The sequence below is a fragment of the Manacus vitellinus genome, unplaced genomic scaffold (genome assembly GCF_001715985.3).
Source record: "Manacus vitellinus isolate BGI_N305 unplaced genomic scaffold, ASM171598v3 scaffold_2_pilon, whole genome shotgun sequence".
Lineage (NCBI taxonomy): Eukaryota > Metazoa > Chordata > Aves > Passeriformes > Pipridae > Manacus > Manacus vitellinus.
Genome location: NW_021940208.1, coordinates 46,865,945 through 46,891,384, shown reverse-complemented (window position 1 = coordinate 46,891,384; position 25,440 = coordinate 46,865,945). Strand labels below are relative to the sequence as shown.

At 40.1% G+C, this 25,440-nt stretch overlaps 1 protein-coding gene across 9 annotated transcripts in view; it reads right to left on the bottom strand.

Annotated features, from left to right (window-relative positions):
* MBNL2 (muscleblind like splicing regulator 2) overlaps positions 1 to 25,440 on the bottom strand; it is a 92,909-nt gene that overhangs the window by 58,352 nt on the left and 9,117 nt on the right. For all 9 annotated transcript variants that reach the window (XM_029960934.1, XM_029960936.1, XM_029960939.1 and 6 more), the window contains exon 2: positions 12,052 to 12,880. In XM_029960934.1, the coding sequence (XP_029816794.1) occupies positions 12,052 to 12,225 (174 nt within the window). In that variant the 5' untranslated portion in view covers positions 12,226 to 12,880. The remainder of the gene's footprint in view (positions 1 to 12,051; positions 12,881 to 25,440) is intronic.

The following is a 25,440-nucleotide window of genomic DNA, read 5'->3' as shown; positions in this document are numbered from 1 at the left end:
ACCTCAGATTCCTTGTTGTTAACTGTATTTCAAGGATCACTTCTTGCCTGCATTCTCTAAGATTCTCCTCCATTTGGGTGGGCTTATAGGACTCTCTCTCTTTCTCCACTCTAGTATTAGGCTACCTGTTTTTACAAAACTTGTAGGAACTTAATTATCCTTGAGACAGTCATCTCTTTGTCAAATATGGTTGAAACTGGCCAGTGGGCTCAGAAGTTAGCATGGATGGAAGGACAGGGAAGCTGACTGACTGTGTAAGCTTCATTTCCTCAAGAATCCAGGCTAAAAACAATTATAGCCAGAAGGTTCAATTAAAGAAGGAGACTCGTAGATGTTTCCTGCACTTCAAACACAAACTGGTTCATGCATACTAATCAGTTAACACAGCTCTCACTGAGGGAATGAGAGTTTTGCAGCAAATTAATATTTATATTGATTTATACTGAGAACTGTGGCAGGCTAGAACTTCAACAGCATCAACACGTTCATCAAGAAGCACACAATCACTTTCATACTAACACTGCAATTTACGGACGCTTACAGTATCTCCACAGCTATATCTACACACCTTCAACTCTCCACATGCAAATCCCACGCCTCCATTTTTAGTAACACTAACATATATGGTATCACCAGTGCTTTGAAGCACACAGGTAAGGCAAAATGCATTTGAGGAATAGCCTGCATTTTCATGACATTCATTATTATCCACTACTTTAGGAAAATCACCATTGAGATTCTGTTTGAAAAGCAAATATTTTTCCCCCTTTTGAATCAGAAATCGACTACATGTGTATTTGATGGCACTTGACATATGTTCATATGTTCACATCCGCAAATAAAGTAATGGAGAATTATATATCAGGGGAACGGGATTTCTTTGTTGTAACTTCCATGTTTTTTCAAATGCATATTCTGGTTAATTTCTAGCTTTAAAATCTTCATGAAGCAGTAGCAGTGGTGGCTGTTTAATTTAAATTTGCAAAAGGTTGCCCATCTTTTTATTTTTAAATAGGCTGAGTTCACTATCATAACATTCCTGTGCCCAGAGAGATTTTCTTTTTTATCACAGATAGCAAAACAGAGCCCAATTACATGGGTCACAGCTATTTCAAATCAATGAATTTGCATTAGCTGTTCATGTTACTAATGGTGAACTGTAAATTACATGCTGAAAATGTTCATCCCCTTCTTGATCTCCACAAGGGCATTCTTCTGCTACAGAAAATAGTTTTTTTCCCTGGGAAACCTATACTCCAGCTTTCCTCTTAGCTAGGTCATCACTGTGACAAATGCACTGTCCACTTTTTATTCAAAGCAGTTGATGTCAGGGTTTCCAGTTAGTAAAAGATCTAACACCACTTCTCAAGAAGGGCTTCACTGTTGCCACAGAGAAGTCAGCAGGACCATTTGGAGCACTCTGGGATATCCTGGACTGATGCATAGTGCCAGCAGACGTGACACACTCCACTGACACGTCACTGAAAAGCCATCAAGAGTAGTCTAGGGAATCTTAAATAGAATCAGATGCTTCTGATTGGGCAATGAATGAAGCCCAAAGACTTATGTCCTATCCACAACAAATAAGTACATATTAATTTTAAAGTGATGGCCTAATCAAGCAAGTGATCTTAGGGAAAAAAAGAAAAAAGCATTATACATCTCTTGACCTTCACACGTTATATCTAGCTTAAAAAGTTGGCTTTTATTCAGTGTTTTACTTGGCTGTGGCTGAAGGCTAGAGGCCTGTTTGATAACAGCTAGCGGGGCTTGGTATAGTGTCTGACATGCTCAATTTTATTTTTTGGCTCACGAGGAATCAACAGAGAAGGTCCCAGCAGCTCAGTTAGCTTTTGAATGACCGCTGGACAGTTCTTACAGCCACTGTGTATCTTTACAGGCGCCACCAGACATTCGGTAAGCTCCTCTCCTGACAACATCAGACACATAGCTTCACTGTGGAGTGCTCAGGGCCCAAAATGAATTTCAAGCAACAGTAAATAAATAGAGTTTTTAGAAAGTTTAAAAGTCGCCTGGCCTATGGGACATGCAGATGAGGTGGCAGCAGCACATCTGAGGCACTGCTAGCCCAGGCCATCCATGCAGCTACCATGACACTGCACACAATAGAACCCCTCACATTCAAGCCAAGAAGTCCTGTCAGCAAGCAAGGGCTGAGAACCTGTAATGCCTCATGAAAAAGGGTACATCAACACTGCAGCGACTGCACCAGGTCACCTGCCAGTCAGAAGCATGGCATTGCACAGTGCCATGCTGTGGAGCAATGAATGAGCTCCCAGGGTGACAGCTGCCCACAGGGAGCAGGATGGCTCCCTTGGCCCCTTGAACCACCGAGTGCACACAAGGGTGCTGCACCACAGCTGCTATGCTCCTCATCTGCATTCATGCAGTTTTCCACTTATTCTCTACTTGTTTGTTTTTACCGCTCCATGATTTGATCTTTTCAAGCACTGGGGCTATCTGACTTTTGAGGCACTGCTCACAACACCCTGCCATACAACTCATTAACAAAGCAGACAAGAAGACAGTTTCTTTTCACCATTCTTAACTTCTTCTTTATTGTGACCAAGACCTTGCAGAAATCTAATCCTGAGTGGCAGAGCATGCTCACAGCCACAAGGCAAACATCAATGTGGAAGAAAAGAGATGCTTATAATTTCCTCCTGCATTTCAGTTGTGGAGCTTGTACCTCACAGCAAGCTTTCAAAGATCTGTTCTAACATCTCTAAAACCAGCTTTCCTTTTATTGCAATAGCTTTCCAATAAAGTCCCTCTCCTCAAAAATAAAGTGCCAGTCTTCATATGAGACAGAAGTTGGGAGAGGGGTACAGTCGTAAAACAGACTTGCAAATAAACTCCCCAGTCCTTGTTGTGTTGATTTTTAGATTTAAAATATCTTTCCAATGCTGGGGGTGACGTGGACTAATAGGAAGACAGATCTTGTCTCTTCCAGGCTTTTCCATCAGGAAGCTCTCTGCATCTCAGAACAATCCTGTCTTTTGTATTTTATGATGCAGTCAAAGTATAACAGCTTGGGAAGAACAGCTGACGCCTGAGCTGAGAGAAAGCTACGCACACAGGGCCAAGGGAAAAAAAGCGCCTGGAATGAAAGAGGAACCACCTGCCAGAAAAATAAAGGAGTAGGTGGGGAGACCTGGAGAGAGCAAGCCTGTGGGAACAGTGAGTGACCTGAGTTAATAGGGAGCGTGGAGGAGGAGTGGGCAGTGAGCAATTGCTCTTGTGTTCAAAATCCTAGTGATGGGATGAGTCAGAGACTCTGATTGAATTTTGCCTTCACTACACCCACAAACTGGTTATTATAAGGCTTAGGGGAGCATGGATTGGTGCAGCAACAAAAACTACACAGTGAATTGATGGGTATATGAAGCACCCCCAAGCGCCCAAAAATCTGAAGAACATCTGCCAAACACCATGCCCTTTCATACAAGGTTTCCTGTGGCTCTAACTAATCTGTCTTGCTGCTCTTCTTCATGTAATTAAACTTAGACTGATAACCAAGTAGCAGCTGCATCTGACCTGAAGGGGTAGGCGGACTACACCAGAATGCTCTTTACAAGTCTCTTCTGGAAGCAGTAAGCTCCAAGAGTTAACTCAACCCAGCGAGACAACTGCCCAGGAACTACTAAATATTCCTTTGGTCTTTCAGGATAACATGATTCAGTGAACAAGAAGACAGATTTGTATTACCTCCTTCCGTGACTGTTCTTTAACTGCTTTTGCTTTCAATCGTTTCTGCTCCTGGTGCTCATCCTCCTCCCCAGGCCAGGGGCCAGGCGACCTGCTCAGCAGGAAGTGTTAGTAATGCCCACTTGCTCACACTGGGCAGCCCTAACAGGCCAGAGGAGGTACAGGCTGCTGTGACACATCTACTCGTGAAAACTGTCTGCTCTGACCATTAAGAGGCTTTGCCACTGAACTGCACCATGGGGAACTGGGGCTTCACATGACTTCAGAGGATCTGGGTAACTCAGTGATCAGGTATCCAGACAGATTCTCCTTTGAGAATGGAACTTAGAGCAAGGTGTATAGTTTTGATATCTGGCAGGTTAGGTGGTGACAGGTGATACTAGTGACAGCCAGGAGAGCTTCATGTTCTTGGTGTTGCTGCTGAGAGACAAATGAGGAAACAAAACAGGGCCTTGAAGGAGACACCCAGCTTTTCTAACAGCTTTGTAATGAACTTCAGCTGGTTCAACTTCTCTGCTTTTTGTAGCTCTAGTTTGAGGACAGAGACATGGGCAGCAGGTTAGGACTTGCTCCTCTGAGCTGACTTGATGACTAGTGCCCCTCTACCACAGAACCCAGCCCTCGGCTCAGCCCTGGCAGTCCACAGGGGCTCTTGAAGCTTAAGTGTCACAGGCAGCTGGGATGAGCTGTGCCTTTGCTCTGAGACAGATGAGAAGTGACCCTTTCAGAAGAGAGACAAACCCTAGTGAGAAGCATGGTCCCCTCTGCAATGAGCAAACATCCACAGCCTTTTAAAAAAAAATTATTAAAAAAAAAGAATTAAAAAAAAAAAAGCTAAACACCATGTAACACAACACCTGCCAATTTAAGACAAGCTTACGGATTTTGAAGTGTGTCAGCCCAGCAGTTCAGCTACTTGGTTTTTAATCTTACCTCCCTTTTAACCCTTCCAAGCCAGAAGAGCTGGCATGGAGATAGCTACGTGAATAGACAGAAGGGAAACAAACAGGAAAGGGGAAGTGTTGTGCCGGCTGGGAGGACTACAGGGGAACACTTGAAAATAAAAATAAAGAGTTTTTTCAGAAAACAAACAAGAACAGGTGACTGAACACACAGAGAATACTAAAGAGTCCCCAAACTCAGAAATAAGGGAGGGGTCTTCAAAAAGAGATTGCCCCTTCTTAAACTTCCTTTATCTCAATTTATGCAAGATGGTGCTGCCTAAATTTGTAGTTTGTAGTTTCATCTTACATTTAATGCAGTTTTTCCCTTGCCTTTGAGTCAGTTCAAACAAGTTGCATGTCTACATGATTGCCTGAACGGAGATAAAAACAGGGGGCTAGCTGTGATAGGACACAAGCCTGGATGTAACTCTCTCTTTTAAGCAGCTGCTCACAGTTGCACAAGTTGGGTTGAATAGGAGAAATAGAGTCTCAGGAAATAGGATGACATAATTTCATGTAGCATCTGACACCTTGTACTTTATTCTGTGCCCAAAAATTGCCATAGCCTGAAAAAGCAGGGCCTTTGGGAATCATATCTGTCCTGGGAACAGTCCTTTCACAAAGCAGATTTAAAACAATAAGCCTTCTCTCATGAGGCTTCCTTTGATCTCACTGTCTCCTCCAGAGAGGTGTCAGTTGGAAAAACCCACCCAGATTCATCCTTAGGACAACGCACAGGAGATTCTCTTCTGCTTTTCCAGTGCAAGAACTGGGGGCATCCATGAGACAAGGAAGTTTGGAAAGAACAACAGAAGTTGGTTTCCACGTGGTACATAACAAAGTTGTGGAAGTCCTTGCTGTGACATGCTGTGGGTGCTGGAGGTGTACATGGTTCAAAAAAAAAAAAAGCAGGACAAATCCAGTGGAAAGATGGTCACTATTAGGTACAATGCCTATAGTACCTATTAGGTATAATATCATGCCTGGACAGCACACCACGAGGAGCCAGTAGAACACTTCAGGAAGCTACTGCATGTTTACAGACCACATCCGAGAACTCCACTACTGGCCATTACTGGTCACTGGTCTAAATGGGGCTTAGGACTGCCACAGGGTGGCCACTGATATTCTGAATACAGATGGAGCCTACAGAGTTAACTCTCAGTCATCTAAAACTGGCTTTGGTTAACACTTTCTCTTCATGCCCACACCTTGCAGCAACTCAGACACGTGAAAACTTCTGCCAGGTAGTGTTCTCAAACTACCTGGAATTTACTGGACTTTTTACAAGAAAAAACAGAGGTGGGTGAAAAAGAAAGTTTCGCTCTGCAAGAAGAGTGATATCTGGATTCTGCATCCTCCACTGGAAGGTTTCACCCCACAACTTCCACATTCCCAGAGCCCACAGCTATTGAAAAGGGCAGCCTATATTCTGCTGAAACTGAGTCACTGTGCAACAAAGTAGGCAAAATTCATGGGCCCAGAAGGTATAAGCTGCTCTGCTGCCCAAGAGAAATCACTTTGCCCATTTCGGTCATTCTTTCCCACCAGCTGTAGGCACAGTACTTGAACTCACCTTGTCTTTGAACAGTGTCACACCACATAACCAGGTGATGGGCACAAATTCAGCCAGCTAGGACACTATAAACACCCATTTAAATACTTTCTAGTGTAGACAAAACTAGCCAATCCCCTTTCCATGCTCATCTATAGTCTGTCCAGAATGCCTTACCTGCCAAATACAAGCAGGTATTATCTACTTTCAAGTGTGAGATGATCCTGAGTCCCTGACATTTGTAAAACATTTAGACCCACAAAAGGAATCACAGAAGGCAAATGAATACCTGCTCTGAGCTCACTCTTGTACAAACAGCCTGTTTCTTTACAAAGACTTTTCCCCTCCTTTTTCTAAATAAAGCTGAGGCCATCTTAAACAGATTATTTTTAGTTCCACATATTTCAGCAAAGTGGATATTCCTAAAATTTCTTTTTTTTTTTTCCCTGTAATCCTTTTAACTTGGTAAGCAGGTCTCTGTGTACGGCTTTCAAATACTTTTTATTTTGCGCTGCCAAATGAGACCAGATAAGCATAGTCTTAAAAGGCTTTCATGAAAATGCAAATGAACAGTTCACAGTAGTCTGCTGGCTCAATAAACAGAAGAGTTTGAAGAGTTTAGACACTAGCAAATAGCTAAGAAAAATACAGAAAAATACAGTTACCTGTAGCCCTAAAGAAGCTTTTGCTTCCTTGTTACCACCATAAAACTTGCAACAACAGTATCTTCAAGATACCTTCTCTGTTATCTGTATTAGCTTACACAACATATTCTTCTAGTAGACAACCTGCAGAAAGGTTATAAATCTGAGTCAAGAAATAACACCAGGACTGAAAATCCAGACTTACCTACGAGCACAAGACTTAACTCCCAGCAAAATGCACATGACCATATGTTCTTATCTGTCAAGCTTTTCCCCTTTCCCCTCCTAAACATCACCATTAATTTTAATGTTTTTTCTTTTTAAAATTCTGATTCAAATACAGCAAAGTGTTGCATGGTCTTGTCTGCACACATTACGTTATATATTAGTATTCCTGTGAAAGGATTTTGTTCTTTACTACTAGCAGGACAAGAAAGCCTTGAAAACACGTTTGCTTATAGTGTCCAACTTGGAGGGATCTAAATGTTATACATTAAGTGTTATATATCCATGTTCTTCACTTTTAAATTAAGCTACTTGAACCCAGGCAGAAGTATAAAAATATAAATGAAGCAGTTTCTGAAATTAAAACTTTCCTGTTAGACAGGTCACTTGACCGACCCCAGGTCACTTGACCGACCCTTTCAAAGGCATCAAAAGGGGAGCCTGTAAGGACTCCAAAAAGGTTTCAGGAGGGTTTAAGTCAGCAGACAAGGCTCTGGCTCTGGCAGTGCTTCCTCAGCACCCGGTATCTTCCCATTCACTATCAGAGCTCTGGGCCTTGCCATGAAAGTTCCCCTTTATTCACCTCAAGCACAGTCAACCGGATTAGCCCGGAGACACTTTCATCCTCACATTAAGCTCTGCAAGGTCACTTGCCTGGTACAGTTTTGGGTGTGCCTGTGTGGTCACACTGGCTGGCCAAGTCACGTGGGGTTTCTGCTGGACAGAGCCCTGTTGCTGGAGGCGATGTTGTGGCCAGCTAATAGGCAGGCATCTGTCCGACTGCTGCATCCATCATCCACCGGGTGCACAGGGATGATCCACCTGCACTCACCCCAAAAATGCCCTGCTCGGAACAGACTAGACTCCGTCTTTCACCAAAGAGGGAGAAACAAACGCTGAGCTGCATCTCAGAAGCCTATGCAGCAGAACCTGGCTTGAAACCAGAAAGTTTCTGGCCTGAATCTGACCCAGGCTCATTAGTCTTTAGCTATTTCTGTCTAGCCTGGAGCACCTCACAGATGAAGGATATTCAGAGCCCAGACAGTCTTCAATGGCATTTTGGATGCTTAAAACCGTAATAAGTCCAACGGGTTGCTGTTGCAACTTTTGCTGTGTTAAAAGTCAAGTATTGCAAGGACAGGTATTGGGAGCCAAAAATCCTGTCTCAGTTAAAAACAAACAAGGTCTGTTAAATTCTGTTGACCTTTTACTTGGAACCACTGGACCTACAAATATACTTCTTTAATATAGGAAAACTTGGATTCTGATGCAATTGTGTTACTCCAGAAGCCCAGCCTAGGGCCACAGTACTGTCACCAGCAGAAGTGACTCAGTGCTCTGCTTGTGCCACACAGTCCCTCTCCCTGCTGCAGCAACTACAGCAACAACTTAGGTTCCCAACCTGGGGCACTACACAGTCACAAAGGCAGCAGTGAGAGCACAAAGGAGGACACGGCACAGCATAGAGGCAGGTGTCCCTGGCTGGGATTATATCCTTCAGTCTCGAAGCCAGCTTTTGCTAGCTTAGAAAAATCCTAAGGCTGTGGGCAAGTCAGTGTGAAGATGCTTCTGGTCACACAGTCACAGGATAGTTAAAATAGTTCTCTGAATGTCATCTGGTCTATCCCCTTGCTCAAGCAGGTCACCTAGAGAAAACTGTCCAAGGACCATATTCCAGACAGTTTTTGAGTATGGTCAAGGATGGAGAACCTACAACCTCTCTGGGCAGCCTGTGCCAGTGCTTGATGCGCAGTGACAAATTGTTCCCTGATGGTCGGAGGGAGCCTCCTTTGTTTCAGTTTGTGCCCATCGCCTCTTGTCCTGTCACTGGGCACCACCAGACAGAACCTGGCTCTGGCCTCTTTGCACCCTCCCTGCAGGTATTTATATACATTGATGGGAGCCCCCTGAGCTTTCCCCAGGCTGAACAGTCCCAGTTCTATCAGCCTTTCGTCATGGGAGGGATGCTTCAGCCTCTTCACCATCTTAGTGACTCTTCACTGGACTCTCTCCTGTAGCTTTATACTGGTGCTCTGGCAGCCTAATCCAGCTGGCAGATAATGATACCATGCTCCCTTGTCTGCTCTGGAAATCTGGAAAGAAGATGGTATGCAGGGGAGCATATGTCCCTACCCAAAACAGGAGTTCTTTTGATCAATCAGCATGTAAAGAAGAGTCTGTCTCAGAGTGCTGTATCTTGTGTTTGACTGACTTCTTAGGGAGCAGCTGTTAACTATCAGGCACCACCTAAATGTAAAATAACTCCATCAGAGACTAAAAAATTTTCTGTCTTCCCTGGGTAGATGTTTATTCAAAAAGACTCAACATACTCGCTATAATTTATTTTTACAGCAGGGACACCAAATCAAGACAGTTAAAAGGCTAAGTCTCCAATGCTCTAGATGCTATGTAAATAAATGCTAAATAATTGTGGTTCAATGTTCAGCAAGAAAAACAGCTCTTGTTTTTTTTTAAATTAAATTCTGATTTTATCTAAAATTCTAGACGATTCTGATTGTTTATTTACATGAAAAGGTATCCCGCTTGTTAAGTGCCAAAGCCTTACTCTGAAACTATATGATTAACAGCAGTATTTCCAAAAGCTACGCATCAAATAGGTTTATTTGACTAATGACCTAAGTCCCTCAACCAGCAATACACAAACTGAGCTAACCAGGCACATTCTTGCTGTACATACAAACACCCTTCCAAATAACTGAGATAATGGCTGTGAGAGCACCAGTCAGTACAGCCCAGAGCCATGCACTCTCAGTGATCCCTGACAGCTTCCTGTGTACTGCAGGGTCAGGTAACACACCAAAACGAACAGCTCCCACTCATGCTTAGAAGCAAGGAGCTGCAGGTGAAGGCTCTGTCATCCCATTATCGGATCTCCCTATGCGGGCAGCAGGGTTTGTGGGAAGAAACCTGTACCTCCACCTCTGCTGTTTCAAACCACAATTTGGCTTCTTGGTATAATCCCATCTTTACCAGCAATTTAACCCATTAAACCCAACTAGAAGACACAAGACAGAAGGCACAGGTCCATGCTCCCTTCTGCCAGCTGGGAAGAGGGTGATGATGGGCAGCAGGACAGAGCAGCACCACTTCAGCCACCAGAGCTGGGCTAGAGTGGGCTGGCCCCTCAGGGTAGATGTCCTCCCACACTAGGACAAAACATGGCTGCTTGCTTTAACTACATTTTTTACATGGTTTTGGACTTCTCTGTACTCAGTAATGATGCTGGTTGTCAGTAAGTTATCCACTGTGATCCCTCAGGATTTCTCTTCATGGTATTATTAGCTTAAGTCTATGACTCCAGTTTTTATTCGCAGGCAATAACCCTCCCTGAACAATAGTCTCCAAGCTTAATAGCTGGCACTTCCACTGTGAGTGTCAGTGCTACCAGGGACAGCAGTGCTGTCCTTGGGCATCAAGGACAGGTGCATCACTGCTTCAACCAGGATGATGTAGTGGCAGCAGATCCATCTTCCTGCCAGTCCAGGGATAATCGAGCCCTGCTACCTGTGTCCAGCCTCCCAACCCATCCCTGAGTCTTTATAATAGATAAAAATAGTACACAAAAAAACCTTCTACTGACCTGCTTATTTTTTGTAAAAGTGGAGTATTGTCCACTTGCTGCAGACACTAGTCTGCCTGCTTAAAAAAAAAAATTATCCCACTGGCAGACAACCAATATATGAGAACATCTACAAAGAAGCTGCTACAGTTTATCAGCAGTAATCCATGGATTAAGGTCATTAATAGCACTTGATGACATACTGCCATGACTGCAAAGGTGCTCTTCTGGCTTACAGGACAGACAGAACGTAACCCCCTCACAAACATTTCCCCTGAGATACTTTCTTCTAAATCTTCAAAAGAAGAGAAGAAATGAGAAAAAGCAGAAGGAAGATATCTAGCACAGTATCTTGCACTGCGTTAAAAAAAATAGTTATAATGAAAATAAACAACCCTGAATTTTCTTCTCTTTCACAGTGATGTTTTCACAGTAAGAGTTCTTATTAACTGAAATTTTGATCCTCAGAGCTAAATTTAAAAAGCAAGCCAAGACATTCTCCCATGCCCAGAAGATAAAGCCACAACTAAAACTTTCAAAATAAAATCTGTAATGCTCAATTCTGCTCTTTAATTATTTATATCAAATAAGCTTTTTCTTTCTGTTGACACAAGAACACAAATGTATCGTCATCAAAAACACTGTGTACTCCTCAAATCCCATGGGGTCATTAGTCTTCTTTTATGCAGTACATGAAGTATTTTCACAGAATCTTTAAAACAGTTTTCCAAAGTGTGCCTGATGTTACTAGGAAATCAGAAGAAGCTGATGACCTAACAACATAATTGCTAAATATCCTCCAAAGTAGAGAATCCCTTCACTCTATTCTAAACTTATGCTCCTATCTGCACTACCCATACATGTAATTACCAATGCTACTAATTTATCTGAGTCTCCAAAACCAAAGGTAAACAATCAGTTGTGTCAAAATTGAAGTAATAGACTTTTCTTATTTCTGTTGATCTAAATGAAAGAATCTGCACTCTTTACATATGATTTGTTTCATTAGGACTCTGGGAATGGCCTAGTACTGTGCCACTGTGTATTTTCATTTGCCATGAAACAATTATAATCCATAAAATGTACTCAGGAGAATACAATAGTCCTACCAGCTGGAAGCAATCCTGTATTCCACAGTCATATGCAATTTCTGTAAACAACACAGTGACACTTGAAAAAAGAAATCCTTAGAAAGAAATCTTAAAAACTTAAATAAACAAACATTATGACAGACAACATTTGTTTTAATATATAGCTTACCAAGGACAAGCCACTTTCTGATTAACCTGGTTTAGTTGTAACTCATCATTTCACATTTTACTTTCAGTACGATGTAGCAGCATTTTTACGACACATGCAGTTTCTTTTCCTTACCTTTAAGGAATCAAAGCAGGCAATAACTCTTCCATTTTCAACCTGGCAACTTTTAGGGGGGTGTGCAAATTTGCATTCTTCATCAGAGCGTGAACAAGTTCCCCTCTGAAACTGCCTGCACACTTCTAACGTCAGCCATTTTGTGTCTCTTACTGGAGTAACATTCAAAGCCATGATGGAAAGTTGATTTTGAACTTGTAAGTTGCTGTCAAGTGAATTATGCTGAAGAAATTTCCAAAACAAATGAAGGAGAGAGGGGAAAAAAAAAATCAGAAAAAAAAAACTTCAATTCCAATTGAAAAGAAAGTTTAAAAAATGCAAAACAAAACAGTAGGGAACGATTAATGATGTCCAACACACACAAAGCAGAATAAGCAGAGAAAGTTTATCAGCAAGCAGTCACTCATCAATCATTAAGTCCCACTTGTAGACTTTTGGCTGGGCAAATGCATGCTCAGTTGCATTTCTGTCCGTAAAACACGTGGGTTTGTTGATTGTAATCACGGATGCACCAGTTTTAAGCCAAGGTCCATCAATGCAACGGCACTCCTTGATAGAATAGCAGTTCTCTGACGGTTGCTTGCCAGTATTGATTGCACGAGAAAAGCAATGCAGTCATTTGTTCATGTCCCAGGAATAATAATAATTCTTCTTTTTCTGCTTTCAGTTTCCCATCAACTAATTGGCAAATGGAGACAGTTGAGGTATCTTCCACCACGTGTAAGGTGAAGGCAATGTCTGGCTGGCAAAGACAGGATTTTGAGAACACAGGCGTAGCAGTCCTCGCTCATAAAAGTGACTTGGCAAAGGCACTTTTTAAGTCACTGACCTGACAAAACAAATACAGCATCAGTTCACGTGCAACTCATTCAAATCAACATTACGAAACCTATCGTCCCTTTTTATCAGATTATAAACATACAGCCAATGCTCACTTGTATTTCTTCGGAAAAAAAAAAATCATCCTTCTTCATGAAGTTACATGAGACTAGGGAAAAACCAGTTGAAACATGTACTGCAGTAATATTCTAGGCAGGAATCCAAAAGTTTGGAATGATTTAAATAGATGAATGTGGCAGACACAATAATTAGGCACGCTGGTTGTGAAACAATTCAATCTAAAGTGTTTAGACTCCAAAACAATATACAAGAACCTGTTTCCATGAATTTATCCCTTGGCCCTTTAGATTGTGTTACTACATTATAAGTTGTTACTCATTATTTGTTCTTCCTTAGAAATGAGGATAGTAGCATTCTGTTCAGATTTTTTTGCCTCTCCCTCTATTCCTCAAGGGAAAAAAAACAAAACAAAAAACTGTCATTCAAAAATTACAGGGAAAAAAAACTTCCATATTCAGACAATAGAGTTAGTTTCCCTGTTAACCTAGAGGCTGTTTCATAAAGGCTTCATGAAAAGGCTCAACACTGTCATCATCCTCTAATGAGTCCTTTCTAATATGAAGTAGTCTTTATCTAAATATTCCTTTAATTTATTTTTGTGTAGCTCTACAGATATATCATTCAGCATCAAAACTCAAGACTTAAATATAGCACTTAAGCTATTTGGGTATTTCATAGATAAACAGATCTGAAAATCAAAGAGTTAGATATTATAAATATTTTTAATCACTAACTCTATTTTATATGCAGACAGTAAAGCCATGGACATGGTGTTTCCTTCTATTCAACTTCAAAGGAACACAACTTCTCAACTTCTACTTTGCAGATACCAGCCAGAAACAGTTGATAGATTATTTTTGAGCAAGAAAAAAGAAAGGGGGACAGACTGGAATAAGAGAGATTTTAAAATGAATCAATAAAAATAGCTCTAAAAACACTGTCAGCTTTTCCGTGCCAGAACAATTACCATTCTGTGCTTGGATTCATCTGTCTTAATTGAAGGCAGTATTGCTAGTAGTGTGAGTAAGAATTACTCACAAACAGTTTCAGGATCAGATCCCAGTTCTGACTTTTAGGTCTTAACATCAAAAGGCTTTTCTATTATTTACCAATGCTACCAGAAAGGGTTTTACTATGTGACCAATACTTACATCAAAATTTGCTACTGCTAGCATGAATAAAGGAAATGCAATGCTAATTGCTCAAAAATTCAGTTTCAAGTCCAATGTGCAATAAGATGGGTCTGGATGACACTCAGCTAGCTTCACCCAATCATAAAGAATAACGAGGTGTAAGAGATTTAGTACAATTTTAAATAATTCTATGTAATTATCATACAGTACATGAATTAAAAATTCCTCAAATTAAATATTCCATCAATGTTGTGCAACAGCATCGATGAAGAGTGAGATTAAGCTGAAAGCATACAAAGAGGTGAGAAAATACTTCTAACTGATGAAAAGGAAAGAGAGGAGGAAAACCAAAGAGAGCCTCTCCACAAGAGCTTGTTGAGCTGATAGCTTGTTGGGCTGATGATTTAGCTGGCTAAATGTAAAAGAGAAAATACTCTCCCTGGAGCCACACATTCCAATTCAGAAATGTCAGTAATGGTTTTCAGTAACAGATGCAGGAGATAGACTGAAAGTTTGGAAGAAGGGTAAATGTTATACAGCACACTGCTGAAAGTCACAAGTAGTAATACACTGCAGGGCTGCATACCACTAAAATTGACAAAGTTGTTTCTCAAGTAGTAGGTGTTAAGACTGAAAAAAACCAGACATCGCACATGGCAGCAAAGCAAATAGCACACAATATAGAAATTGCAGTAGGCAGGGTTTAAAAAAAAAAATGTGCACAGCAGGATCACATAGGAGATTCGTGAGACTGCAGCAAGAATTCATACCAAAAAGCATTTGAGGGTGGAGGGTAGAAGAGTGAAATACAGTGCCATCCTATTTCTTATCTTCTTGCTATATTAAGATCTTCTAAAGAAAAGGAAGTACAAAAAGGTCATCTCAAAAATTCACTTCTTGTCAAACACAACAGCACTATCTGATTTCTCAAGAGTCATCAAGTGCTTCAGGAGTTTCTACTGGTACCAGAACTGAGGCCCTTCTGAAGAAAGCCATGCCTTCAGCAGGAGGCAAGTGCAAACATGATCAGATTAGAATAATTTGGAGTGCTTCATCCCTACCATTCACATGACCTACGGGTTCTTGACCACATCCTAAGCAGCTGTCATACCTCCTCTGCCTATTACCTGCACCAGGAGGGTGAAGGAAGAGATGACACCTTGAAAGTTTGAACATGAGGGAAGCAAAACAAGGAGAAGGGAGAAAAAAGACGTTTGGGAAATAAAATTATGGAAGGAGTCAAGGAAAGTAAAATTCAACATATGAGGAAAGCACTCAAGAAAAGGAAAAAAATGGGAGAGGAAGGTAGGAAAAGGAAATAGCTGGAAGAGAACGGAAGGGAGAGATTTCATAGGAAATGAGTAAAAAAGAAAATGGGTATGAAAGGAAGGTGGAGGAAGGATGTGAACACTGGGGGAGAGCAGAGCAAGAAGGAATTTCAAAAGGAAAGCAGAAGAGATTGTGGTTACAGGAAAAAATCCAGTAGTTTGGGTGAACAGGGAAGTAAATGAGGGGAACTAAAATGAGATGTACATAAGAAAATACAATAATAATAATCCTCAATAAAATGGTCACAGGCCATTACTAAGATCAAAGTTCATCCTATTGCAAAACCCACCCACCCTGGTGAACACCAGGGCCTCCAGCAAATGCAAACTCTGCTCTTCCTTCCACTGCTTCTATTTATGTCCCAACATATCAGCCAAAGTTAGTGGGCCTGCCAAAACCAATGGAACTTCACCAGCCTAGAGCCCTCGGTACCAACACCGCTCCCTATCCAGGCAGACGGTTTGCTCTTTTGTTTGTTTGGGGGGTTTGTTTAGTTGTTCTGTTGCTACTATCATTAACATCCCAACTCAAGCCCTGGAGCTAAACAAACTAGCAAAACTGACACAGTGACAACTGAGATACAAAATGTTCTTACTGAAGCTGAAGAAAGTACTCAACGTAAGTATAAAAAAACAAATATTGTTTGGGTTTTTTTACAACTATTACTGTTTATTTTCAGTCTCTCACACATCTGGATTAATGGAATTGCTCCAGAATACACACTTATGAATGCAGGTTTTTGTATGCTGAATTAAAAAATTCATGGACATGTATTTGTAAAAACTATTTAGCTTTAGATCCCTCTTTTCAGATAAGCATTACTTCCCTTTTGCGGAAAGCTAGCAAGGCATAGAAAGTTATAAAAAGGCGTAGACAGTTTAAAAAAAATCCTTTAAATTATTAAACTAGACAAAGCACACAGTCACAAGGAGCCCCCAGAAAAAGTTCTCGTTCTGAGGAACATGAGGCAGCCAGCATCTTTAAGAATTGCAAATGAGCACAAAGCCCTGCTCTATTACAAACCAGCTGAATCTCTCAGCTGGAAAATAGGAGCTCTTGCTATCTACAACATATGGGCTGCTTTGGTACAGCAGTTTTACTTATCAGATAGGTTACGTGGCAATGGATTATGTAGTATCTGCCTAATGGAGAAGCTGAGACTTCCTGGACATGTTTTATTCATGCTTCAGTAGATAACATGTAGTAATGAGTAAAGATCTCATCTTCAAAAAGTCAACTCTGCAAGTGATGACTTCCAGTGGTCCCACCACAGATATCTAGCGGAACCACTAAGTTAACTCAAAAGGTGTTAAGTTTTACACTTTTTGAGATTTAAGCACTCTGTATTATTATTCATCACATTAAAATCTTCGTAAGAGGTGCCAACACTGGGGCTCAATTTGTTGCTCCTACTGTCAAATTTTGTCAACATGATCCATGTATTTTTTCTATAAATACACCAGAAACTCAAGAATTAAAAGGTTAGAAAATCCTCAGTTGTACCTAAGAGGGACTATACAGTTTGAAGTATATAAACTCTTCTTTCCAAGCAAGCCAGAAGAGATGTGCTAAATAGACTTAGCTTTACAAGTTTGATCATTTACAATGCTCTGTTTTAAAAATAAGAAAATAAATAGGAAAAACAAACAAACAAACAACCCAAACCCACAAAAACTCACTATGCTGTGGAAGCAAAGTGTTCCATGTTCTTTGTGTCACTAGCAAGGCAGAAACCTGACAGATTGCTGCCCAAATCACCCTTCAGCAGACACCATGCACCAGGATTCCATGTCAAAATTTTAAGGTCTGGCTGGAAGCTGCAAGCAGCAGAAAACAGGCTCTCTACCCTTAGATAGGGTTAGTCATAAGCGTTACTACTTTCATGCTCCACAATGTAAGTTCATGAACCAGCAACATCTTAACTACATAGTAACTTAACTCAGATTCTCATGATGTCCCTTTTTGTTCAGGAGATAAACTGATCCATAAGAAACAATACCTTCAATTTAGCCACTCCCTTCAGCTTGGATTTACTAGTTTTGAATCAGTGATTTTTTTTCCTGGGTCAGGTGATGTAGGACAAAACACAACCATCTCCAGATGCCCTAGGACATCCAAAACCAAGGATTAACCAATGTGCCTCTTCCTCCAGGTGCATCTTCAGACTACCGACAAGCATTGTGTTCCTTCAAAAAGCTGTTGCTCCTTCAGTGATTGACCATACTTGCAAAGGAAACTTGCTTTGCATTTCACTATGCTTATAGACAAAACACAATGGAAAGATTCTTTGCATAAGTTTAACGTGTAGGAGTCCTTCTATAACCAGATCAAGTTAAGATACAGATATTTGAAGACTGACATTTACTAAACCCCCAGTCTTAAGGCAAGGAAAAGGCATCCAAATCCCACTAAGTCATACCTTGTGTTTGCAGCTGCACAGTGGACTCCACTTTCAAAGCACTCAGGACACAGCCATATATTTAGGAGACACTGGCACATGCTTTAATCTAAAAGATGATGGGACTTTGCTTCAGTTTTTCAACTAAACCTCATTTTTACACTCCTAAATGTCTTGTTGTGCTTTAAATAGCATTCCAAACTTTAAATTCCAATTTAAAACTATTTAAATAGCTTTAAATAGCCTTCAAACAGAAAAGAAGCTGCACACCAAAGGACAGCCACAACCCCATGAGCACACTCCACTGTCGCTTTAAATTCCAACTACCTGCCATCTCCTTGACTCTACTATGCAGTTTTCTCTTGCCCTCCCTCAGACCCCCTGCAGAGAAAAGCAAGTTTAATCCCAGGCTAAAGCTGGATCTATTATGATCTGCCTCATCAGGTGCAGAATAAAGCCAATACAGCAGCATAAAGCACCATGCATCACATGTGATAGCCAGCTCAACAGAGACATGGCCACTTGCTCATGCCCCACACCTGAAGGAGTAAAGAGCAGAGCAGGTATGACAGGACACCCTCCTTGTGGTTGGTCTGACTCTGCTTTGCAAGCTCCTTTAACTAGAATGCTATATTCCATGGGACACGTTCCCTGTACCTGGAAAGCAGGGCTGGCTCTCAGGCATCATATGATAATTTAAGCCTCACTGTGCCCCACTAGCCAATACAGAGAGAATCTTGCATCAAAATATGCTAACATAAATAAAATAACAAAGAAAGTAATTTTACAGACAAATGTGACAGCTGGCATGCTTGTTAATCATTAAATAAATTACAACTTAAAGAAAAAACATGCAAGAGATTTTTGTGTGGTGGATAGGCTTTTCTTATTCCATCAGCTTTCCAGAATAGGAAACAGGACCAGAAGTGATGCAATAGCACAGAGGTATCATTTATCAGTGAGTACAATTATTACATCAGCTTTGTGTTCTTCTCTTTAAACCAATTTCTAATATTCATATTTTTTATATGCACCCTAATACCAGCTATCTAGTAAGACTGGACAATGTACAGTAGAGTATAGTAGTGTCTTTGCATAGTTCTGTAAAAAGACAGCACTAAAATCAAAATCAGGCTTCTGGCTCTTCTCCGAACTGTTGTGAAGTCACAAAAAATAATATTCCCTAAATTCAAGAAACAAGAGAAAATAGGAGAGATTTCCATGAAACATCATCCGTTCTTTTAAGGCAAATATGAACAGAAAAACTTTCTGTCACCATAACATTTGTAAGAAAAAATATTCAACTATAGTAGAGCATGATGAATGTACTTTCTTCTATAAATTTCAAATGAAACTTATGAACATTTCTTTAATCACTTTCAGAGGTTTTTCCAGTTTAAGATGTTAAGCAGCTTCCATCTGGCATCAAGCAAACTAGCATTACTCAAACAAGGAAGAAGCTAGAACTGCCCTATCAGAGAAAAGTAGCCCACTGGTTTGATCAGATGGCTAGGAGCCAAAAATACTAAAATTCTAATCCCAGTTCATGTATTAATTCAACCTGAACCCAGCTGAAGTCAAAAGTGTCCTGACTTACAAAAGAACCATTATTTATTTTATTTGCTTGACCTGGAGATTAACTATTGCAACATCTCTCTTTGCCTGTTATACAACCAGAGATGAATACCTGCAAACTGTGATTCAAATATATACTTTACTCACAGACGATCCTAACTACCTTAGTTAAGCTGACAGAAGTCCGGGGACAAACTAGAAAACACCAGTCTGTTTTATTTAAACTGAGCATGACCTTCAAATCAGTTTTGCTAAATGAGCCATATTTTCCTTGTTGAGATCACTAGTGTGCCAGGTTCAGGCTTTTTAGTATGTCCCACGCTATTTACAGTATGGCAATGAGCTTCTTGTTAAAACCTGCCGGTTCACTTTGAAGCTGGATTTACAATATGATAACACTAATGTCCTTTGTCCCCGGGGAAGCAGGTGAGGAGGAAGGTGACTATGAAACAACAGACACAGCCCGAGACCTTTTCAGCAACCCACTATACTACTTTGCTAATGGACCATGAAATATTTCTGCTGAACTTTAGGTCTGTAGATAACTGGAGCCCACAAGAGTATTTTCTAACATCAAAGTGCTTCAAAGTCATGATGAAAAAACTAATGCTTATTATGCTTCTGTTAAAATGCAATTGCAGAAAACAGTTTTTCTTCTTCTAGCAAACTTCTTTTTTTTTTTTCTTTTTACAATGATCTTCATCCTATTCCACTTTACCTTCTCCTCCTCTCTTGGTTTGTACCTTCTTTCACAATCTGTAACTTAAGAACTTTCTGTTTCTAAGTTCAAATTACCCTGATTTTATCCTCTAGGTGTATGAATTTCATAAACAGAATTCTGTTCCCACCTTGACAAAAGGGCAAAAGCAATTTCTGTTTCTGTGCCTCGGCAAGCAGAGTTAATCATCCCCGGCAGCAATGACGTTATCACTTGGCCTCTTGTGGACACAAATGTTTTGCTTTTGGCAGAGTGCAGCACATAATAGCTATTAATCAAACCCAATTCCCCAGGAAAGGGTACCCCAGTCCATTAAGAGCTTCTACCCACACCCAGCTGCAGACATGCATTGTATTTACTTTTTTTAGGACTACAAAATATTTATAGAAAAGTGTGCTTATGTACTGTGAAATTTTTATAGACTGACATAGAGGGAACGCATGATCAAATGACTGTTCTCACCTGCCAAAGGACCGATAACATGATGTTACACAGGGGCACAATTTAAAAGAACTCAGACTGTTGTCAATTTTCTATTTTCTCTATTCCAGTTTTGCACTAAGCCAAGAAGGCAGAACTCTTGCCGAAGTATTTGTTTATGTGACAAGCAGCATCTCTTTTGCACTGAAAGATAAGGATAAGTCTGAATAAGGACTCCATGTAAATTAAGACATATTGAAATCACAAGCTGCATGTGTTTTAAGACAGCCAACAGTATTATTAATAATATACTCCAATAAATTACTCAGCTCTAGGAAGTTGCATGGCACATCCAAACTGAGCTCCTGAGGCGAGGGCAGCAAGAGCACTACCTAATGCTGTTAACTCCGACTGCCTCTTAAGTGCTAAATCCATTCTGCTGAACAGATTCCCTGCATGGAATCTAAGCAGCATCACTGTTCTGAGATAAAATACCTGCATTTCTGTGTCCTTTTCTCCATTTGCATTTTACCTAAGAACAGGATAACCAAATGTGCAAGGATGACCTGAGCAGGTCAGCAAAAAATACCATCTTGCCCAAAACGCAGTCTGTAACTATGGCTGACACCAGATATTCACAGAAGAGTACAGAACCAAGGCAGGCAGAGTGTGATAATTTCCATGAATTTTCTCCCAGCAACCTGTAACTGATGTCTTTGTATTTAATAGGTCTCACTGGATTTTTCTTCCATGGATTTGTCCAATCCCTTTTTTAAATGCTGCTCTGTAAGAAATGTCCTTTATCATGTGCATGGCAGGTAGGATACCAAGAGGGAGGCTGACTGGTTCTCATAATTGTTGACAAAAGCCTAGACTCTCAGGAGAGGAGTGCAGATATGGAGGGAAACATTTCAGGACTTCTTTGGAGATTCACAAAAATTTGAAAACCATAAATGGAGCTGGGGAATAAGGTTTCTGATTACAAACCCCCTTAAGAAAACCTGTGTTGTAACTGCTTTTTCATTACCTCTGAGTGCATTAACTAGAAGAGAGAATGTTCCTTTTCCTTCCGCAAAGGTGGAGCTTGGAGAAAAGCACTTTTGAAATCTACCACAAGAGGAAGAAAGACCAAGACCCCTTCTTCTGCACCCCAAGCTGCATCACCTAGGAACACTCCCAGAAACAATGCTTCCTTAGCGATATAACGGAGAAGCAAAAAAACCTCAGACTATGCCCAAAGGAGCCCAGAATGCACTCTTACATTCTGCCAAACCCAAAGCATTTAACAACTATCTCAAACACATTTCGGAAGGACCAACACATCACAACAGCAAAGTGCTATCAGAAGGGCAAAGAAAAAAGCTCAATAGTGTCTTTTGCACTCAGAGTTGCCCTAGCAAGCCTTCATCAGAGTCCATTTTATCAAAAGGATTCAATTCCCCTTTCGCTCCATTAGTAGCATGCACACAACACACAACATCAGTTTTATTTACTTCCAAAACTAAAGATATCCTTGTGAAGCAGAACATATGCAAGTGCTTTACTTCTTACATATCTCATGGGACATACTGCAAAGCCTGATTAAGCGCCTATGCCAGAATACTTTATATCTTACAGCAGTTAAAAAGAAAGAACAGCAACCTAACTTTAAAGTAACCTATAGAATAGCAGATAGTTATCAAGTACCTTCAAAGCCAATTTAATTTTATATTTTTTTCAATAATGTTTTTAGGCTAACATTCAGAGTGCAAATATTTTCTACAACAGCAGCTGAAATCTCCCACTAAAAGCCATTTCTTCAAAGACTCTTGTCAGTCAAGAAGAAACCAGTAATGGGGTTTTTGGCATGGCCCTGAAGAAAAAAAGGTAGTACTTAACTGATCATTGCTCTCTTCTGAAGGTAGGTTGCCTTTTCGTGTTGTAAACAGACATGGCTTCCTGGCTGATTATCTTTGGTCCACCAAGGCAAATACAGAAAATATTTAATTAAGTTGACAGTGAAGATGACAGTAAGAGACCTTTTTTCCAAAATTCATGCTATTTATTTGTATGCAACCCCCCCCAAACCACAAAACACCACGACCAACAATAACAACAAAAACCACAGAATCCAAACAAACCCAACGTTTAAAACTTCAGAGGCTACCTATGTTATATTTGACAATACATGATGCAAATTCATTCTCTCTGGAATAAAATAAATTTGCATTTAGTGAACCACTATTTTGTTGTCAAATAGCTATCACAAATTCAGAAAGCAAATGCATTTCCTCTAAAATTGTTTTTTCAACTGGTGGCAGAGAAGCAAAGAAGAGCTTTTTTCCAACTACTTGTAACTTCTGGTGAACTTCTGTTTTCCTGGAAATCTTGAATACTTGTATTTAATCCTGAGGCAAATAATGGAATTACAACTGGAAGGAGCACACAGTAACTGTGTGCAGATGTTGCTACCAGAGCAAACATTTTTTTTCTGATCTCTAGGACGATGAATTTTGGGTTTGGTGTGCTGTACTGCTACTGACCTTCCTTTTTGCTTGAGCACCAATTAAGAAGCGCTGACCCAATAAAAATGGGTCATATCGATCTGTTGTTTTCATTTGTGTAACATGTCTCCCTCAGTTCAAGAAGCTCACCAGCCATTGCCATTTGAAGAAAGTTACTTTTTAACTCAGTTTCATTTTAGAAAATAGCCTTTTTTTTAATTTTTAAGTAAAAGGAGACAAAGTACTTAAACACAAAAAGGCTACAAAGACACAAACTCGGAAAGTTTATTAGCCTACAGTAAGGACATTGGATGAGTTCATAATCATTTTTCTGACATGTGCATAGTTCAGTTGTCTGCAACACTAAAGGGGGACATGAACTACATTCATATTTCTGGAAGGGAAAAAAACCCACAAACCAAACCACAATAAAAACCCTGCCAGTATCTTCGAAAAGCAACTTCAGCATACAGACTATTCCTTTTAATTTCTCTTAGCTTCTAATTTGAAAAGGGAATGGATTCAGGCAGCCATACTAACTGGTTAGGCAGAGTTAGTCCAGTACTTCTATCTCCCAGACCCAGCCATGTCCCTGCCTTAAATAAAAAATTTTCTCAATATTTAAATTACAGTGTCTCTATTTTAACTAAGGTATTTAATGTGAAAATAGAGCAGTAGGAAAAAAACTCTTTCCTACTCTCAACCAGGTGTTGTTGAAAACTTTTCCTGAAGGAAATTTCAGCATCTCAAGGCCTTCTCTGACTGAAAGGTGAAAATACTGGAGGGGGAAAGTAGAAGTATTTTAGCAACACTGAAAGAATTCCACCTCAACACTTTATTTTCATATGGTTGAATCATTTTATTGTAACTTAAGTGCTATTACGGATAAGCACACAGTTATTCAGGAATGAACCATAAATTGTGTTTCAACAGGAAAGTTGAAAAATCGAGTTCTTTCATCCCTTGACACAACGAATTGCAATGTTTTTGCAGTGAACACTGAACACATTTCCCATAAATGTTTTGACAGAGAACTTTTTCAGACCTTTTTCTACTCTCTCTGCTTACCTCTAACTGCAGAGATTTCTTTCTCTTGCTGGGGACAGCAGCACTGCTAAGCACAGCCTGGCATTCACCAGCGCTTCCAAAGCAATGGAGACTCATCTGACACCGAGCACAAGCAACTGGCTTTTGGCAAGAGACAGCTTTCTGCTCACATTGCAGTGGAAAATTTGGACTGATTAAAATAAGTCTTGACATTTTTGTCCTTTTCAAAGGCTTAATTCATTTGTTGTAGTTCAAGCTTAGTCACAAAAGGATATTTAAAGTCGCACTTTATTTTGCACTTTACAATATGTATTGTCTTGCATGATTTCTGTGTTAAATCATAATTCGGGAGCTTCCTTTAACAACGTACAGATATCACCTTGATATACAACACTATTTTTAAAGACAATGTCAAATTTGCTGTGTTACAAGTAATAAATAGCAAAAAAGGAAAAAAAATTTGAATTTGGTCAAATAAGTAACATTAACAACACTACTCAGAGACAAAAAACTGTCCATGTATAAATGTAAGAAGTGGACTGCTGCTGTTATGCTTACACACATTTTTATTCCAAAAACAACTTTTCAAAAAATGACTTAAATGTGTGGGTTGAATGTGCCTCATCTTAATGCAATATTTGTTTAGTTTGTAAATAAGAGATTTAGCATCCTCTAACCTTCAGCCTATGTACACACTGTGGCCCCTGACACTTGATAGGACTTTTTTCCATTTCATACAACATTTCCAGGACAAAGCAGGTGAGACATAAAATCAACAGACCAGAAAATAAAAACCAAACCAAAATAAATAAATAAATTTTAACCCGCCCCCCCCAAAAGTATGCCCTCCAGTAATCCTCTGCAACTCTACGGGCTGCAAAGTCTATATTACCAATATTTGGCTTTCACAGAAATACACACTTTATTACAATGCGTAGAGTCTAGAAATCCTGAAAACCTACTTGAGAGGCCCTTCTCCACATTTATCCCTCTGCCCATCACCTGAAACAGTAGTAACCATGGTACCACTTTATAGCAACTGAGCAGAACTGCTTGTCTGCTACCAAAAAAATAAAAAAGGCACTGTTATTCCCTGAAAATACAGAAAAGGAAGAGACAACAAAGACGCAGTGGTATTCTAGCTCTAAGCTTTTAGGATTTCTTATAGAAAAAGTTCACTCAATTTACATAATGAAGAGTGGGTTTGTTTTTTTAAAATTTAATTATTATGGTTCTATAAAGCTGAATGGAAATCCACAATTAAAGTCCCAAGTTTTTCACCAAACAAACAAGGTCCATCAGGAAAACAATCAAAGAACAATCCTGTTGATGCACAAGGCACAATGTAACCTAAATTTCTTAACTGCAGCACTGGAGTCAATACAG